Raw genomic sequence first — 20,780 nt, forward strand, 5'->3', positions numbered from 1 at the left:
ACTGTTGGTGGCAGTGAAGACTGGTACAGCCACTCTGGAAGCCAGGGTGAAGAATCCTTCAAAAGCTAAACATATAACCTGTTTTGTGACCCAGTCATTCTTCTTGGTGGTAGACATTCTGACTGGGGTGAGACAGAATTTCTGAGTGGTTTTAATTTGCGTTTTCCTGATTGCTAAGGCTGTCTCCACTGAATTTCTTATACACTTGTTGAGTTCTTTAGCTGCAGATTTGTTTCTTTTAAATCTGTCTCTCTGCTGCATTTATCATCCATGTGATGAATTGTTTTCCTAATTTTGTTGAGATATTTGTATTGTATTATCTCATTAAATTTTAAGAACATTATCGTGAAATTTTTTTATGTAATTCATTAACTTCTTTTTCCTTTTGGTTTGTTGCTAGCTATTTTGTTCCATTTTAGGCATGACATTACTTTTGCTTTTGTGCTGCTTGTCTTTCTACACTGATATTTGTGCATTTGTTGGCTTAGTTGCTACTACTTTTTGGCAGGGGTGGTGTTTTGAGACAGGGTTTCTCTGTGTAGCCCTGGCTGTCCTGGAACTTGCTTTGTAGATCAGGCTGGCCTCAAACTCAGATGTGAGTACATAAGTAACCACAAAACTGGAAAACTATAAATGGACCATGAGGGTGGGAGCTTGAGAGGGGAAAAGCAAGATTCAGTGGTATGTAGGGGGAAATGGGAAAATGGAGAGGGGGCACTGGAATTGGGGAGGAAGAAGGAAGCTCAATCTAGAAGGAGAGAGGACAAATGTCACCAAAGCTGTTTGGTAAAGGCTGACAATGTTCCCTAATAAGAACCACAGACTACCTGACAAAAACCCCAGTGCCAGCATGGGAAAACGAGTTGTTGGTCAGGATTTGAGACCAAGTGACTCCCAGGATAATGCAGCCACTGTTGTTGTTCTTGGCTGCCTCTCAGGGCTGGGAGGTAGTAAGTCCCTATTGCTGAAGACACCACATGTTTAGGACACAGGGCTTGGATAATTTAAGCTGGATCTAACATAAAAGCCTCCTATCTGTGGTCTAGCTTCCATAGTACCAGAAAATACTATGCAAATTGCCAAGGGAGAGTTAAAATGAAGAAAACACAGTATATTTAAAGGAGCCTATTCAACTGTAAAGAAGAATGAAATTTTATTATTCATAGTATTAACAGGAAAACATGTTTGCAGGAAAATGGACAGAGCTATAGATCATCACTTTAAGCAAGATAACACAGACTCAGAAAGACAAATATCACGTTTTATCTCTAGACTTGTGTGTGTGTTTGTGTTTGTGTGTCTCTGTGTAAAAGAGAGGAGGGGAAGATAAAAGTAGAAAAAGACTATTCTAAAGGGGAGGACAAAGAGTAATGAAATGCATATGACATGAAAACAGGGGAAGGAACTATTTGGTAAAAACAATACCAACAAGAAGTGGAGAAAAGGAGAGCATACAGAGTGTATATAAAATAAAACAGAATGATATGTGTATGAAAATGCCAAAATGAAAACCATCAGTTTGCTAATTAAAAAACATAATTGATATGGATGTCTCTCTATATATATATGTGTTGCTTTTATTGGTTGATGAATATAGCTATTTAGACCAATGGCTTAGCAGAGTAAAGCCAGGTGGGAAATCTGAACAAAGATATATAGAGAAAGTAGGTGGAGTCAAGGGGACAACATATAGTCACCAAAGGAGAAAGATGCCAGAACATTACTGGTAAGCCACAGCTTCATGGTGACACTCAGAGTAATAGAAATGGGCTAATTTAAGGTGTAGGAGGCAAAACAGTGTTGTAATGAATACAGTTTCTGTGTGATTATTTGGGTCTGGGTGGCCAGAAAATGAAAGAGCAGTCTTCTCTGGTGTGTTTCTTTGGGACCGAATGGCTGGCTGCAGGACTGGTGGGACAGAAACTTCCAAGGCACCCAAATGTTTGGCAAGAATTTCCACACAAAACCTGAGAAAGCCTTAAAAAAAAAAAGGATTCTAGACACACAAGAACAGAGTCAAGTGCAGCTTTTTGGAAACTGTCCTTTCTCCGGTAGGCTCTGTCTGCTGGTGGTGAGCAGAGGCATGGCTCCTTTAAGAGCGGCTTCCTGACTTAGCATTAATGGCAAAGACCTCATAGCTCTTTTAAGAGGCTCTACCACCAAATATTTAAATGGTGTTTATGAGCAGCCAGCATCAGGCTTCTTGGTGGCGGCGTGGACTAGAAACTCCACAGAGTTGTGACAATAAATGTGGCTTCCGCCAGTACCTCCACCATGAAGCTAGACGCTCAGAAAGCTAAAGAGTAGGGTGGAGCCAGCCGCCAAAGTCACAGCTTTAATCCTAGCCATGCTGCTTAGCAGATTAAAGACTCATGTGCTCAGAAAAAAACAGAGATATACAGTAAGACAGATTCAGATGGCATAAAACATCTAAACAGTTTATAGTGTAATATATATATATATATATATTATATATATACACACACACATATATATATATACACACACACATGCTTGGGAGAGAAAAGAAAAGGATAGAGAAAGTCTTTAAAGAAAAAAGAAATAGAATAGTTGGTTGTGGTGGCATGTGCCTTTAATCCCAGCACTTGAAAGACAGAGGTAGGCAAATCCTGGGAGTTCAAGGCCAGTCTGGTCTACAGAGTGAGATTCAGGACAGCCAAAGGTACACAATGAAACCCTGTCTCGAAAAACCCAAAAGTAAAAAAATAGAGAAAAAAGCCACATAAAGATGGAAAATACACAAAGAATCTGAATTATGTATATTATTGAGCTTTCTTTCAATTTTTTTGACTGTGAATAAGCTAACCACAGAGAGATATTTCATTGTAACAGGTTGCTAAGCTAAACCAACATATATATTTTAAAGGTATCTTGACTTCAGAATTTAAGTCTAATGACATGTTACTTTGGAAAAGAGATTTTGCTTTTGTTTCCACAGAGAATAGAAAGCTATGGATTCCTTACTGGCTAAGAGGACTTGATAAAATAAGACAGACCCCCTGAAGCAATGGCCCAAGTGGTCCAACAGTCATGATAGCTTTAGGACTGCTGGCAGAGATGGAAAAACCAAACAGAATACCCCATGAAAGACCATATTAACAGTGCCCCCAATCAGCAGAAAGTAGTCTAAAAAAAGTATGCCCAAATTCCAAAATATTGTCTATGTTTGTTTTCATTTAAAGGGGGTTAATTATAATTGGTTAATGGTCACAGTCAAGGTCTTTCTAAAGAAAAAAAAGGGGGGCCATGATATAGAAAAGAATACATTACATTGGTATAGACTTTGGTTTATTGATACAAATTTAAGGTCAATTTTATTATATGTATATTTCTACTCTTGTTTAAGGTATTATGTTTATACAGCTCATTTAAAATGCAATATATAGGGCTGGAGAGATGGCTCAGTGGTTAAGAGCATTGCCTGCTCTTCCAAAGGTCCTGAGTTCAATTCCCAGCAACCACATGGTGGCCCACAACCATCTGTAATGAGGTCTGGTGCCCTCTTCTGACCTGTAGGCATACACACAGACAGAATGTTGTATGTATAATAAATAAATAAATAAATATTTAAAAAAAATAAAAAATAAAATGCAATATATAATTTAAAATTCTGGATTAATAGACAGTCATATATAATAGTCAAATTTGTAGTCATGTTAGGTTTTCTAGACATACAGAGATATATGTCAGATGCATAGGTATTCTTCAAACCTATCAGAGACCTATAGAATATGGCATTTAAAATGTTTTAAGAACTTAGACTTTCCTCAACAGTGAGACATGTCTACTTCTGGCAGCACCAATTACTTCAGAGAAGTTGATGGGCATCAGAGAAACTCGTTATGGAATTTTCCTTCAGTGTGACAAACCTAGCAATTTGGGCAAGAAAATGCTCTTGCCTGGACTGCTTACAGTATGTTGTATGAACTGGACATGTAAGACCCACAGAAAAGTGACTGCTGATCTTTCCAAAAGATGGGATGGTCCTTCAGGGTTTCTTCTTCAGAGAAGAAACTGCCAGACAGTCTACAGGACACAGAAGAGAGCAACAGACAAATATTGCCAGTACAAGGCAGACTAGATCTTCAAATTTCCTGCTTCACTGAAAAGTCTACCAGATATTATGGGCCTATAGGTTGAAGATGGATGCCCATTGTTACAGAAGAACCTTGGGTGACTTCTGACAGCGAGATGTCTCTGTCGTTTCTAGCACTTTGAAAGTTGCTTACGATATACTTCCTGCTTACTTAAGTAATATTAAATCCTTCTGGGGTCTTTGATGGAGTTGAAAACTAAATAGTTATAATTATAGTTTTCCTTAGCTATAATAAAAGACAAATTAGACATAAAACATTAGACTCAAAGATAGGATAGATGATAGAGTATTTCCCTTAATCTACCAAATGTAAAAGGACTAAATATTGTAACTATAACTCTTGCTTGATAACTGTTTTCCATATGTCATTTCACTATGTTAAAGTTAAAAACTTTCTTTTTTATTAGACAGAAAAGGGGAGATGATGTGGAATGTACTTCTGTATATGTGTTGCTTTTATTGGTTGATGAATAAAGCTATTTTGGCCAAAGGCTTAGCAGAGTAAAGCCTGGCAGGTATTCTGAACAGATATATATAGAAAGGAGGCAGAGTCAATGAGACACCATGTGGCCGCCAAAGGAGAAAGTTGCCAGAACATTACCAGTAAGCCACAGCCTCATGGTGATACATACAGTAATAGAAATTGGTTAATTTAAGGTGTAAAAGCTAGCTAAGAATATGCCTGAGACATTGTCAAAAGTTTTGTAATTAATATAGTTTCTGTGTGATTATTCAGGTCTGAGTGACCAGGAAACAAAAGTGCAGTCTCAGTTTCTACATAATTTCCAAATCTACCACAAACATGAATAACCATGAGTATAAATAAATTAAATTCCCCATGAGTATAAACAAATTAAATTCCCCACTTAAAATAAATAAACAGGTTAAATGGAGTTAAAAATATGATCCAATGATATGCTGCCTACAAGAAACTCATTTCACTGGTAAAGTAGGCATAAACTGAAAGTGAAGAGATAGAGGAAAAATATCACGCAAGCAGAAAAAAGAAATGAGCAAGAGTAGCTACATGGGTGTTAGATAAAATAAATCAAAACTTTAAAACACAGATACGGTCACCATATAATAATTAATGGACTATTTCAACAAGATGAAATAGCAGTTATAAAGGTATATCTGCTCAAAGCTGGAATACCCAATTGTACTAAGCAGGCTCTGTTTCTACATAATTACACATAGTCATGGGGAATTTAACACCCACTTTTGTCAAAAGAGAGATAATAGGCATCAATAAAGAAACCCTGCAGCTGAATTATACTGTAGGCCAAATAAAGTAACAGATAATTACAGAACATTTCATCTAACAGCTTCAGGATACACATTTTTCTTCTCAAGAAACGTGGAGTTTTATTCAGGATAGATTATATGTTAAGCACTAAGTCTAAAAAAAGATAAAAGATAATAAAAACTAAAACCTGAAGCATTCTGTATTTTTTCTGCCAACAACTGAGTAAAACTGAAATGAATAGAGGGGCTCTAGAATTATATAAGGACGCTATCAAGACAGTGCAGCAGGCAAACGCACTCCCCATGGCTGACAACTTACATTCAATCCCTGGTGTTATGGAATTATCAGTTGAAAATGTGTTACGTTTGTTTATGCTGTGGAACATTTAATCATGCAAAGATGTGTTGCATTCTTTTATGTTGTATTTGTTTAACTCTATGAAGCTGTGTTACTTTGCCTGCCCAAATCACCTAATTTTTAATCAAATTTGCTTGAATCAAGTATAGTAATGAACCCCTGTATATGTCAGAGTCAGGAAGATAAGTATACCAAGAACCCCCTTAACTACACAGTGATGCCAAGGCCACTCGAGAATCTATCTCAAAAAACTAAATAACAAGCCTTCTTGAAACAAATGAAAGTAAGACCATGACATATCAAAACCTTGTGATGAAGTATGCAATACTAAGAGAGGTTTACAGCAACACCTGCTCACATTAAAAAGACTTCCAACGATGTGACAGTGCAATTCAAGGAACTAAAAGAAACCACAGGTGGTAAAAATATAGGGGAAACAAGAGCAGAGCAAAGATACACACTGAAAAAGAAAAAAAAAGTATCAGTAAAAAGAGCTGTGGTTGGTTTTATGAGACTTGTAGCCCATGTAGCCCAATCTGGCGGTGAGCTCATAGGAAGCGAAGGCTGGATCTGAACTCCTGATCCTCCGACTTCTGCCTCCCAAGTGCTAAGATTACAGAAGCATGCCACTATGCCCAGCTGTGGAGAATTGGCATTCTTGAAGATAAACAAAACAGACAGAACATCAGCTAAACTACTCACAATGTCATGGCTTAAGTCTCCTCCGCACGCTCGTGGTCTGGACATCTTTTCACTAGCCCGTGCTGCTCTGGAGGCTCAGGAGCCTGTATGAGATGAGGTTTCTACTAAAACAGGGCATGAGGAAAAAGGCTGGAGACTATAGATTCTGGTTGTCATCCCTTCTCCCTTTCCACTCCTGGTCCACAACATCAACAGCCTCCACCACATGTTCCTGTCACCACAGTCACTCCACCTGGCCATTCCTGTCATAATGGATCCAAAATCCCTAGAATCATCATTCAAAGCACAATTTCCTTCTTCTTCTCTATCAGGTAATTTGTACACACTAATGTAATCAATACAATTAGAAAAGAGAAAAGAAACAAATAAAATGAGAGGTTTAAAAAGATTACAACAGACACTACTACAGAAATGTATGTACTGTTATATACAACTAAATACTAAAAATTGGAAATTCTAGAGCAATAGGATCAATTTCTAGACACACAGCCTATAAAGCTTAACATGACATAGGAAGCTGAACAGACCAATAAAAATAGTGAGGCTGAATGATTACTATAAACTCTCCCACCAAAGATAAGTGTAGGATCAGAAAGTTCAATGGTATGGGTTACCAAACCTTCAACAAACTAAAATCAATTATCAAATTATTCCAAAGAACTGTCTGGTTCAGAATCTTTCCAAACTCATTCTATGAGGCCAGCATTATTTTAAATATCAAAACTAGGTAGGAATAGAAGAATGCAATGAAACTAGAGACCAATATATGTGATGACATAAATACAGAAATTCTTAACAAAATTATGGCAAATCAAGCACAACAGTCTATCAAAAACAATAACAAATTAAAAAAAAAAAACTACAAGTCTATTGAGATTGCTCAGTGAGTTAAACACTTGCCCCACAAGCCTGATGACCTAAGTTAGATCCCCAGATGCCACACTTGAAGAAGAGAAATGACTTCCTAAAGGGGTTATCAAGTAAGATTTATTTCACAGGTGCAAGCATGGCTCAACACACATAAATCAATAAACATAATTAACCACATCAATAAAACTGAGGACAAAAACCACATGAGCATTCAAACAGATATAGAACAAGCACTTATTTACTAGTATTCGGTGGTGCTTATGATTCAAAAATCTAAAACAATTAGGTTCTAGAAGGAGCAGATTTCCAAACAGTAAACCCACAGTTAATAGCATGCTGCAGTAGAAAGCTGAAATTGTCTTCTCTCAAATCTGGAACACAGCAAGGACGAAGAAACACAAAGAACATAAAATCAAAAAAAGAGGTCAAATTACCCATGTTTGCAAATGACATGATTTTCAATAAAGTTACAAGTAAATAAAGTCAATATACAAAATCCAAATACCTCTTTCATATATCATCAATAAAATTGTGAAGAAAGAAATCCTAATTCATACAACAATACAGAGAGGTGAGGGGAATAAACTTAGCCAAGGAAGTAAAAGTCTCTACAATGAAAATTATAAATCACCAATAAAAGAAATTGAAACACCCTTTCCAGAAAAATGGAAAGTCATCTTATGACCACAGATCAGACTTATTAATATCAAAATGTCCAAAGTACCCAAATGGATCTACAGAGTTATAGTTTTGCAGAACTGGTTTTTTGTTTGTTTGTTTGATTGTTTTTTGTTTTTTGTTTTTTTTTTTTTTTTTTTTTTTTTTTTTGGTTTTTCGAGACAGGGTTTCCCTGTAGTTTCTAGAGCCTGTCCTGGAACTAGCTCTTGTAGACCAGGCTGGCCTCGAACTCAGAGATCCGCGAGCTGGCTAGATGGCAGCACAAAGCCCAATGATAGAAGTTTGATCCTTAGGTGCCATATAAAAGACCAACTAAGCTGTACTCTGACCCTCTACACGTGTCCCCACAAACAACATCATAAATACAACAATTTTAAATTTTAATTTTAATTTTAAAAAATTAGAGAATTGAAGAAAAATATTTGCAAGATTCTCAGCCACCAAGAGATTACTAACCAGAATATATGAAAGAAGACTAAACAAATCACCAGGAAAAAAAATCTTAGCAAATGGGACTGGGATGTATATCCATGGTAGACGACTTGGCTGCATATATGAGGACCCTAGGTTTCACCCCCAGCACTGAATGATTACTATAAACTCTTCCACCAAAGATAAGTGTAGGATCAGAAAGTTCAGTGGTATGGGTTACCAAACCTTCAACAAACTAAAATCAATTATCAAACTATTCCAAAGAACTGGGAAAAAAAAAAAAAAGGAAAAAAAAAAGAAAAAAAAGGAGGGGGGTTCTGTTGTCACTGGGCTAAGGTAGAGCCCAGTAACAGAGCAGCTGCCTGCTGTGCACAAAGCCCTGGATAGACACAGCTTAGACACAGCTAATACGGATGTGAAAAAAAACACTGCATCATTGTGCTGCTAAGAATGAGGATAACCACACAGGCACACAGGCTCCTATGTTAGAATGTTTGGCCCCCAGTCAGTAGAACTGTTTGGGAAGTATTAGGAGGGGTGGCCTTGTTGGAGGAGGTGTGTCACTGAGGGTAGGTTTTAAATTTACCCAAACCATTCCCAGTCTATGTCTGTCTGTCTCTGTCTCTGTCTCTCTCCTCTCTCTCTCCTCCTCTCCTCTCTCTCTCTCTCTCTCTCTCTCTCTCTCTCTCTCTCTCTCTCTCTCTCTCTCTCTCTCTCTCTCGATGTTTGAATAAGAATGGCCCCCAGAGGCTCATATATTTGAATGATTAGTGATCAAGTAGTATCACTGGGGGGGTGGGCTTTTGAAGTCAGTGTCTCTCTGGTCTCTCTCTGCTTGAGGATCAGAATGTAGCTCTTAGCTGTTGCTCCAGCTCCATGTGTGCCACCACGCTCCCACCATGATGACATGCACTAACTCTCTGAAACAATCAGCCCCAGATTAAATGTTTTCTTTTGTAAAAGTTGCCATGGTCATGGTATTTCTTCACAGCAATAGGACAGTGACTAAGACACCTCTCTCTCTCTCTCTCTCTCTCTCTCTCTCTGTGTGTGTGTGTGTGTATGTGTGTGTGCGTGTGTGTGTTTCTGTTGTTTCTGTCTCTCATGTTTGTGGATCAAGTTGTAAGTCATCAGCTGCTGCTCCAGCGTCATGCCTGCCTGCACGCTGCCATGCTTCCTGCCATGATCGTCATGGATCTAACCCTCTCAGACTGTAAGCTTCTAATAGACTCTTTCTTTATAAGTTGTCTTAGTCATTGTGTCTGCACAGGAACACCATCAGCAGAGTACAAATCAGAAACTGCAGTGAATTGTCATTCTACTGAGTTACTGAGTTGAGAGGAAATAATACGCTTTATGCCCTACAGAGGCCTAACATTTTCAACAATCCTCTTTGCTCAGCCTGTTTTTTTTTAACCTCATTTCTTAGTATCATCTTTGAATCAGATTTTAAGATACCTCAAATTTTAGTGGAGAATGATACAAAATTGATGCTCCTATGTTCAATCTGTTCTCTCTGTTCACCAGATTTAGTCCCAAATGACTAGACATTTTCCCAGGTCATATCTCACAATTCTCAAAGATCAAGGATCAGAATCACAGAGAGCAGTGACATCAACATCGCACAGACTGGACAGTTGTTCAAAGGGAAAGTTTCAGAAGAGACTTTGTGGAGAAACAGCATTGTGAGGATGGGGGTTATAATAATCATGGCAGCTACCATTTATCAGGCCGCCCTGACTAGAGCCTTTCCATGACTCCACCCACCTGAGCCCCTTGTGAAGCATAGACTGTACAGACGAGAAGAAGTATACAGCCTATTCATAATCACACTGCTCAGAAAAGCAGAGCAAAGATTTAGTTCTGGTCAGCACAGCACCACACCACACTTTGCAGAGCCTGGAGAGGAGTATGATGTTCTTAACAGCCTAATAAAACCTTCGAGACGGAAGAGAACGAGCACATCCTAGTCCTAGTCGGTAGATACCGCGAACAAAAAGTTCTGAGAAGAAGATACATCTGGCTGTGAACAAAAATTCCCAAGAGGAGTCTGTGTCACAGAAACTGATTGGCTAATTAGAATTTAAGTATTGTGGAGAGATTGGAATATCCAGGTCTAGAGGTTAATTACCTTATCTTGGGCTAGTTCTGGCCTTCCAGAACGGCTGTGCTGTTCCCCACACCCCTACACAGCAGAACATCTTGTGACAAGAGATAAAACCTTTTAGAATCTGTCAATTAGCAGACAACGAGCTCCTACCAATCTAAGAGCGAAGAGTGTCATCAGATAGTATCTTGAGCCTGTAAGAAAGTTTCACCAATGAGTGTAGCCACATCTCTGATAAACCCACCAATGTATTTTAAACTTGCCTTGATTTATGAGCTGTAAAATCTGTGTGAAACTGTTTCCATGTTGGAATATGGAATTTTGGGTAACCTAAATCTGTTCCTAGGTCATGGTCACTCAAAAGGCTCCCAAATAAACTCTTATTCCCTTTAAGATGAGAGCTATGATTTTTGTGTTAACACCATGACATAAAAAGACTTGTAGGGTAGCATATTAGGACACTGCTTGAAAAATTAACCATGGGAACAGCCACTCCCATACTAAAAATCATATCTGATATTTATTGGCCACATTGTGCTGGTGCCAATGCTAAGTATTTATCTAATTAACCACATTTAATCTACAGTAAGTTTTGAAAAGGAGACAGCAGCCAGTCTCTCATATGAGAGACGGTCACACTGTTAATGAGGCAGACAAAAGAGAACATAAAGGCCTGTGCCCTTTTCACTAAGCTCCACAACCTCCCCTACTCAGTCACCGTGGTTTTTGAAGGCAGGGGCCTCACAGCCACAGTCCAGCTCTTATACCCCTGTTAAGACATGGAATCCCAGGCTGGAGAGATGGCTCAGAGGTTAAGAGCATTGGCTGCTCATCCAGAGGTCCTGAGTTCAATTCCCAGCTACCACATGGTGGCTCACAACCATCTGTAATGAGATCTGATGCCTTCTTCTGGCCTGCGGGCAAACATGCAAGCAAACACTATGTACATAATAAATAAAAACTTAAAAAAAAGATATAGCATCCCAATTTAACCCTTGTGGTTGCTGTAACAAAATACCTAGTAAAAGCCACTTAAGGAAGGGTTTATTTGGGCTAGTGTCTTTAAAAGGGGACACAGTTGTCAGTGCCCATCATGGAGAAGGGACCCTGCAAGGGCTTAGGGTGCCAGCTTCACTGCATCCTCAGTCAGGAAGCAGAGAGAGATGAATGCTGGTACAGTTTGCTTTTCCTTTCTCTGTAGTCCAGGACCCAGCTCACAGAATGGTGTCATCGAGAGCTAGAGTGGATCATCTCACTTCCATTAACTCGCTCCAGAGACTCCTTCACAGACATGCCCAGACGTCTGTCTCCTAGGTGACTCACTCCTGTCAAGGTGACAGTGAATATTAACTACACACCAGGTGCTGGGGAGAGACAATGTCCCCAGATCATGCTGAGGCACACAGATACCTCATCCTGGGTAGTACTAACCAGCACAAATGCCTTCAAACAGGACAGTTCCAGGTCACCAAGAACACTTGCTTGAACTCCAGACTCTGAAGAAAGGATAGGATACTGGGAAGGTGGCTGCTGCATAATTCAGATTTTAAATGCCATCAGGGCAGCACTTTTATGGTATGAGAGAAAAGATGCTTTAACTCCTACTGCTCTTAGCACATGATGAGAGATTATAACAAACAGACACAGCTTCGGAACAGACAAGGATAAAAGCAGCTTCTCCCTATAAAAGTCAGTATTAACATTTTCTGAGACTAGACTCAATAGAGCTAATATAAATGGGCTAGAATAATTACGGTTCTGAAAGCTCATCTATTTGGTTAGACTATTATCCAAAAGGGACTTACTAACACACAGTCCTTAAGTAAATTCATCATCATGCTTTGTTAATTGAGCATCTGCTAAAGCTCTCAACAGGGAACACAGGGATCCTCCTGAGCTGTAAGATGGGAAGGGGACACATTCCTGATCCCTCAAGACTACTGGGTTCCTTCCTGGGCAACTTTTATTACTAAGCTATGTCAAAGACAGCCCCCAGCATCACACTGTAACTAGTCCTATCCGCAGGAATCCTGGGAGTCCATTCTCATTGTCCTTGAAAAGCCAAAAAGAAAAAAGAAGAAAGAGAAAAGAAAAAAGAGGGAGCAGACCAGCACCAACAGGATCTTAGTCAGGGAACATTAAAAGCTCGAAAGGATTCGTGACTCCAAACCACATTCTCCACTCCACAATGGGGGCGGAGGAGGAAAGAACACAGATGACTTCAGAGAGAAGGTGGAAGCTTGCCCTGAGCCAGAGGTGAGCCTCAGCTGAGAGGACTGTCATTAAGTTCATCACAATTGTCATTTGCACTTCAAGGGCCTCTAGTTCCAAAGCTTTACCCAACATTCACTGAGAGCCCTGGGGGTCAGAAAAGGTGGCCATGGAGGGCAAAACTGTAGGGAAGGGAGATACTTGGAGCTGGACAAGGGCAATCTATTGCTAGGACAACCCAGGAAAAAAGAAAAAGGCCCTGCAGGAGCTTTAATGTGCTGCAGTCAGGCCAGGCTTCTGTGGGCATTCCCAGTCTATCAGTGACAGCACAGCCGCTCAAAAACAACGAGGTCCAGGCGAACCAAGGGAGGCCCCAAAGACCAGGAAAGGAGACGGAGATCTGGGTGGAAGAGACAGCACAAGGCAAGAGAAGGTGGAGGAAGAAGCAGTCTGTCTGGGGCTAGAGTTCTCTTACACCTGGACATCCTCATCCCTGTCCCGCCCTCCAGCTCTTTCTCAAGTGGCTTTGTGATTCTGACCCTTAGTCTCTTCCTTTTTGGAATGAGGATAATTAAAGTTGCCTACTTCTTAGAGTTTCTGGGATGATTATGTAAGAATACATAGAAAACATTAATGCAATACTTGGTGCCTGGAAGCTGAGTATTATTTTATTATCATCATTGCTATCACCATTTCCCCCCAAGGGGAAACGGCCATGACCTTTAAACAGAGACTAAAGGAACCAGAAATAAGAAAAAGGAGACCACATTTCCATACCAAAAAAACTCCAAGTCTAGCCTGTCCTATAGTGCTCTTAACCACTGAGCCATCTCTCCAGCCCCCCATAGTGCTCTTGGAGACAAGAAGGCTCTCCCAGGCCTCCTCCTACCTCTCCAATCAATAGGAAGACACTTACTGAGTTCTTACAGCTGAGGCAGATAGTGACCCAGGAAGTCACCAGCAGCAGTGCAAGCAACATTCCTAGAGGAGCCATTCTAGTTGAAGGCAGGTGCTGAGGAGCCATCATCTGGACCTGAGGGGACAAGCGCAGAAAACAGAAGGTCAGTGCCTGACTCCCCATCATCATGACTCCCATAATAGCACTTACTCCACAAATGTCAGTCATTTCCTGCACAGACGTGAAACAGGCCTTCTACTACTACTAGATAAATCAGTCTCCTGTAACTGAAAGTGATTGTCCCTGACTAGAAGTGGATATGCTGTAACAGCCCCGGCCCTCCTTCCTCATTAATAGTACTGGGGCTTGTGGAAAGTGTTACTGGCTGCAGTGGGAAAAGGAGGAAATTCACCACATGCTGCATGTGAACAGATACAGGACCGAGTCCATATAAATATCTGCAACCATCTCCTTTTAAACACACGCATTGTCATAGCTGATGACCGCCAGCATCAGTGTCCTCTAACCTAGCAAAGCTCAACATTTCTAAGTCACAAAACTGTGTGCACTACTTTTTAAGAGACCAAACAAATCCTAGTGTAAGTCTTAGTAGATGTTAACAATTTCAAAATATAAGGACTGAAAGACATCCTATATTCATGGATTGGAGACAGTAATGTTAAGATGGCAATCCTAACCAAAACAGCATACAAATTCAATGCAATTGCTATCAAACTCCATGGTGCTTCCTGAAGAAATGGAGAAATTTATCCAAATTCATGTGGAATGTTAATGAGCACAGAACACCAAGACAAGCATTAAAATAAGAAGAAGGAAGGAAGGAAGGAAGGAAGGAAGGAAGGAAGGAAGGAAGGAAGGAAGGAAGGAAGGAAGGAAAGAGAAAGAAAGAAAGAAAGAAAGAAAGAAAGAAAGAAAGAAAGAAAGAAAGACAGACTTTTTTTAATCTGCAAAGCTACTGCAAAGTTACAAGAAAGCAAGTGTGGAATGAGCATGACAACAGCCATACAGACTAGTGAAACAGAAATAAGAGCATAGACATAACCTCACATACGGTCAGTTTTCAACGAAAGCGTCAAAACTCTTCGTCTAGGAAGAACAGGAGTAACTATCTTCAAACAATGCTGGGACAACTCATTATCCGTAAGCAAAAGAATAAAGCCAGACCCTCCCTTTATAATACACACAAAGACTAACTCGAAATGGAACAGAACTAAAAGTAAAAGTAAAAATATTTTGGGAGTGTTTTATGGTGGTTCTGTTTGTTTGTTAGTTTTGTTTGCTTTTTTGGAACAGGGTTTCTCTGTGTAACAGCCTTGGCTGTTCTAGAACTGTTCTGTAGACCTGGTGGCCTCGAGTCCACTTTGAAGCAAGGTCCTATGTAACCAGCTATCTTCACACTCACCATACAGCGGAAGTGACACTGTGCCCCATCGCTCCTGCCTCTGCCTTCCAAGTGCTGGGATTACAGGCACTTACTTCCACACTTGGGAAAAAGCTTAAACTATGCAAAGGAAACATAGGTGCAATCTTTATGCTATTAGGTTCTGCCAATGGCTCCTTAAAGGTGACGCCAAAAGAGTAAGCAACAAAAAATATAAACTGGACTTCATCAAAATTAAAAAGCTTTGTATCTCAGAAAGCTATTTTATTGTAAGCTTGGTGATATAGCTCAGGTAAAAAGCATTAGCTTAGTATGCATGAAGTCATGAATTCAATTCCTACCACCACACGCATACCCTCAGAGGACATAAACATACACGAATTTACACACATATACAAAGCCACTCACCATGAAAAGGCAACCTACACTATGAGGGAAAAAATTTTCAAATCACCTAAATAATAAGAATTTAATATCTAGAACAAGGCTTGAGATTTAGTTTAGAGGAATATCACTTTCCTAGCATGCAGGAAGCCCTGGGTTCAATTTGAGTACATCAAAAGAATACAAAAAAAGTCAGCCGCACTTGCCACCAAGTCTGACCACCTAAACTCAATCCCTTGGACCCAAGTGGTAGAAGAGAACCCACTTTCACAAGTTGTCCTCTGACCTCCACACATAAACCATGGCAGGTCACAACCACACACACAAATAATATAAACGTGTTTTTATAAATGTAAATATAAATATCAAAATATAATAATCTAATTTATAAATATAAGATCAAATTATTCTGGGTTTCAATAAAAGATAGAGCAAAGGAGTCTAGAGAGTGCAACTCAGCCAAAGTGGGCTTGCTTAGCATGCCTGAGACCCTGAGATCTACACTCAGTACTCTCTAAAACAATAATAATTAAAAATGTCAAAACAACAAAGCACTAAAATAGGCATTTCTCAAGGAAGGGAGGGAGGGAGGGAGGGAGGGAGGGAGGGCAAGCGAGCATGCACACACAAATAGCCATTAGGGACATGAAAAGATCCTGAGCATCATTAATCATTACAGAAGTGGACATCAAAACCACCTCAACCACTGCATACCGGCTGGGCGGTGGTGGAGCACGCTTTAATCCAATCCAGGTACTTGGGAGGCAGAGATGGGCGGATCTTTGTGAGTTCAAGGCCAGTCTGGTCTACAAAGTGAGTTCCAGGACAGTAGTCAGGACTACACAAAGAAATCCCTGTCTCGAAAAACAAAAGCAAAAAGGAAGGATCTAAAAGAAAAAAGAGAGAGATCTAGTTCTAGGACAAGCACCAAAGCGACACAGAGAAACCTTGTCTCAAAAAAACAAAAAACAAAACAAAACAAAAAAAATCACTTCATACCCAAAGATGGTTATATTATTTTTTAAGTAGGATAATAAACATTTTGATAAGGATTAAATGAAGTCATCCTAACTATTGAGGGGAATGTAAAGCACCATGGTCACATTGTAACATAATTCGGTTTTCCAAAAGACATTTGAGCCAGTGAGATGGCTCATCAGGTAACATGCTTGCCACACATGTGATCACCTGAGTTTGAGCCCTAGAACCCTCACAAAAGCACGAGAAAATTGATTCGACAAAGTTGTCCTCTGACTTCTGTACATGTACCATAATATGCTTGTGCCCTCCCAATACAATATATACACCATAACTTTTTAATTATTTTATTTAGGTATATGTGTATGGGTATTCTGCCCATGTGTATGTCTGTACTACATATGCATATAGTACCCTCAAGGACCAAGAAGAGGGCATCAGATCCCTGGGACTGGAGTTACAGACAATTATGAGCTGCAATATGGGTGTTAAGAATCAAACCTAGGTCATCTGGAAGAAAAGTCAATGCTCTTAACCCCTAAGGCAAATCTCCAACACCAATTTAATATATAGACTAATATTAATTATATATTAAATATATATTAATTTATATATATTAAATTTTGTTTGTATGTAACATATTAATATATATATATATATTAAAGAGAGAGAATTTTAAGCTGCATGTGCAGTCAGAGAAACGACTTAGAAGTTAAGAGTATATATTAGCCAGACATGGTGGTTCCATGCCTTGAATTCCAGTATTCAAAATGCAGAGGTAGGAGCATCTCTCGTGAGTTCAAGGCCAGTCTGGTCTACCTAGTGAATTCCAGGACAAGAGAGTTACATGGTGAGACCTTGTCTCAGAACAAAAAGTCTGCACTGCTCTTGCAGAAGACTCAGTTTCAGCTCCCGGCACCCATTCAGGTAGCTAACAATCCCTTGTAACTCCAGCTCTGGGGAATCTGATACCATCTTCTGGCCTCTGTGGCACCTACACCTGTGTGCATATACCCACACTGACTCACAAGTACACTTAGTTAAAATCAAAATAAATCTAAAACAAAATAAAAACAAACAAACAAAGCCTCTACATTTAAGCCAGATAGAAGAATCAAGAATTTAATGCCAGTGTGGAGTGCATAGTGATACCCTGTTAAAAAAAAAAATGCTGTATACCAATTTTGCTCCTAGGAGTACACCTGAAAGAGCTAAGAAGTAGGAATTCAAGCAGTTACTTGTGCATCTGTATTCAGAGATGCTATTCATAGTTCTCAAAAAGTAGAGCTAACCCAGGTGTCCAACAACAGATAGCCATTTAGCCGGGCACAGTGGTTCACGACTGTAATCCCAGTAGCTGGAAGGTACAAAAAGAAGATCAGGACTTCAAAGCCAGCCTTAGCTACATAGTGAGTTCAAAACCAGACTGCATATGTATAAGATTCTGTTAAAAAATAAACACAAATTTTTAAAAATATACTATATAAACAATGGACTATTACCCAGCCATATAAAAAGGTGAGAACAGATACATACGGCAACACAAATAAACCTCAAAACATTACATCAAGTGAAATGAGCCAGACACAAAAGGACACATATGATTCCATCTTCAAGAACTATCTAGAAATCACAAAGAAAGAACATAGAATCCACCTTATGGAGGCTAAAGAAAGGGAGAGTAGGGAATTCATGCTTAATAGAAAGAGAGCTTCTATTTGTAGAGTAGTAATAAAATTTATAACAAAATTTGGTCAGTAAAACAGAAAACAGGGCAACTTTACCAAAAGTAGCACATAATCTACAAGAGGCAGGAAGGCAAACATTAAGCAAGCACAACAGAAGAATTCAGAATGTATTAGCCCAGACTCATGGAAAGGGTTTCGTGCACAACCCTCAGCTCTGATGGGACTCACTCAACATTTTACTTGGTAATGGTGTAACTGAATCAAGAATCAATTACAGAGGAGGATTTCTGAAGAGTATAATGTTTACACTTCTCTCCCCTATCCCTGCCACACTCCACCCTGCTCCCGTCACATACTGCCCCAAGATGGACTCAGTTCTGCCTGGGCCCACTCTCGGAAGTTATTACCCCTCTGGCCAGCCCATGTCTTCCTAGGGGCAGACAGAAACCTTCCCTAAGGACATCTGCAGCCTTGAAAGAAAACAGCCTGCTGGACCAGCACTGTGCTAAAAAAGCACAGCCAAACGGAAAAGCAAAGGCTTAGGACTAAAAATAGCTGCTCCACTCACCCAGCAGCAACAGCTTTTGCTTTCTGCCAGTCTCCCTCTCCATTTTTTTTTAATCACAAAATGGAACTGCTGAGTGCCACACAAGTTCCTCCCAGCATCCTGGCTTCCTGGGGGCACCAATCACACTGAGAGACAGAGAATGGGTTCACAGCAACTGCACTGTTCTGAGCAGGTGCCTGCCCATGTCCAGGGTGATGGAAAGGTGCCAAGCTGGCTAAGGATGAATAAGGGAAGGGGTTGCCACATTAGGAGAGGCTAGGGAGGCCCAGGGAGATGGGTCCCAAGAGGACACAGTCCTAGAGCTTCCAAATGCTTTTATCCTTCTTATCACTGCAACAATGACTTGAGAGAGACCTAGCACTATTAGAACATAAAACAAAAGGAAATAGCCAGCCATGGGAGCTCACATCTGCAATCCTAGCCCTTGGAAGGCTCAATCAGGAGGATCACTAAGATCTCAAGGCTAGTCTGTCAGACCACAGAGTGAGAAGCTATCTTAAAAGAAAGGAAGAGGGGAAGAAAAAGAAAGCACATTAACCCCAAAGCCACACATGTCCTTCCTCATGTGATAGTGTTCATGCATATATGCATGTGCACACACAGTCAGGTGCTCCCTTCCAGAAGCCAGGGATAAATATGGGAAGGCGATGAGAAAGATGAGAAGTCAAGGGCAAGATGACAAATGAACAAGAGGCCCAGAAGAGACTAAGGAACAGTAGGTCAGGGACAGCCGATGCACACACAGCAGCTCCTAGAGTAGGAAGGGGAATAGAGGGCAAAGAAATGGCAGCTCCCGCAGGGCTCTCATGCCAGCAGGAACATTGCTGCCAATACAAAGGATGAGAGATCAATTGAAAAATGGATCCTTTATCTCCCCTCAATAATTCCACAAGGACCACACACCTGACCTACTTATTGCTTCCATCCGTTTTCCCACAAAAGACAGCAGGCGTGGAGTTGGAGTAGGCTATTGGGAAGACTGAGGAGAGAGCTAGGGAAACTGAGGTTAGGTAGAAAAATGAGTTCCCCAGGCTTTGCTGCGACGCCCAGAGAACAAGCACAAACCCTGCAGCAGGTAGCAGGGGTAAGTGTCTGTCCTTTAAGGCCTGGCTTGCAGCCAAGTCCCTTGGTTTTGGTAGAGAGAATGCCAGAAAAGCTCACCCTGAGCTTTGGCCGAAGTCGAGGCAGAGGGAGAAGGAGCAAGTGGAAGAAGCACATAGCTACACTTTGCCAAGATGAACTGAGAATCGCAAGCAAGGAACCAGGCAGCTGGGACCACCAAAGGGAGCTTGAACATAAAGCCAAATTCATAGCATCCCACTAGGTCTGAGGAGAGTGCCCCTCCAAAGCACTTGCTGCCCACAATGCCAAGTTTACCCTGCATGGCCTGCCAAACAAAGCCTCCCATCACGCTTGGCCTTCACAGAAAACAGATCTGCAAACTTTATGTGTTTGGCCTTCATCCAACTTCAGTACCTCTCAGTCCAGGAAAGAGGAACTATGTCAGCGCCTCCCTGTAACTCTTTCCTTAAGTGCTCTGGGACAAGGGAGACAATAGGTCTCAGATGGCCATTTGTAGGCGGGGCAATCTGTGTTGTCAGTTTACTGTGGCCCAGAGCAGATGCTGGGGCAACGTAGAGGAAAGGCCTCAGAGCTCCACCTTGGTACCTCGTGCTTCTTTGTCCTCCAATCCACTGCACAGACTAGAGAGGTCTGGGCCCTGTGTGAACAAGACAACCTCCAGTAACTTTAGCCTTTTCTGAGGAAAGAAGACAAGCAGCCAGTAAAGGGAGGGAGAGGGGACTGTTGGGTTCACGCACGTTCTGACATGGTTGGCTAACACAGACAGTGGCTGCTCCAAGCCTCAGGAACAGGGCACAGGGACGAGAGAGGCTGAACACGTGAAAATGTCCAGGACAGGGCTAGTCACCAGCAGCCCACCTTGAACTCTCTGGAGCTCGGTCCTACCTACAGCACACAGATACAGATTGTTTTCCTCCTCTTCTAGAAAAAAAAGGGAAAGGAGAAGAATTTTAATTTTATTTTATAAGAAGGAAACTGAAAAGATAAGAAGATTGGGTAGAAAGCGTAGCACAATGATTTAGAGTCAGACAGATCTAAAAAAATCAATTCTGACAGATT

The 20,780-nt window shown here is 40.6% G+C and overlaps 1 protein-coding gene across 2 annotated transcripts in view; it reads right to left on the reverse strand.

The window, feature by feature from the left end:
* Sil1 (SIL1 nucleotide exchange factor) overlaps positions 1-20,780 on the reverse strand; it is a 255,443-nt gene that overhangs the window by 178,019 nt on the left and 56,644 nt on the right. For both annotated transcript variants that reach the window (XM_038331772.1, XM_038331773.1), the window contains one exon: positions 13,637-13,753. In XM_038331772.1, coding sequence (XP_038187700.1) covers positions 13,637-13,747 — 111 coding nt within the window. In that variant the 5' untranslated portion in view covers positions 13,748-13,753. The remainder of the gene's footprint in view (positions 1-13,636; positions 13,754-20,780) is intronic.

The sequence above is a fragment of the Arvicola amphibius genome, chromosome 5, assembly GCF_903992535.2.
Source record: "Arvicola amphibius chromosome 5, mArvAmp1.2, whole genome shotgun sequence".
Taxonomy (NCBI): domain Eukaryota; kingdom Metazoa; phylum Chordata; class Mammalia; order Rodentia; family Cricetidae; genus Arvicola; species Arvicola amphibius.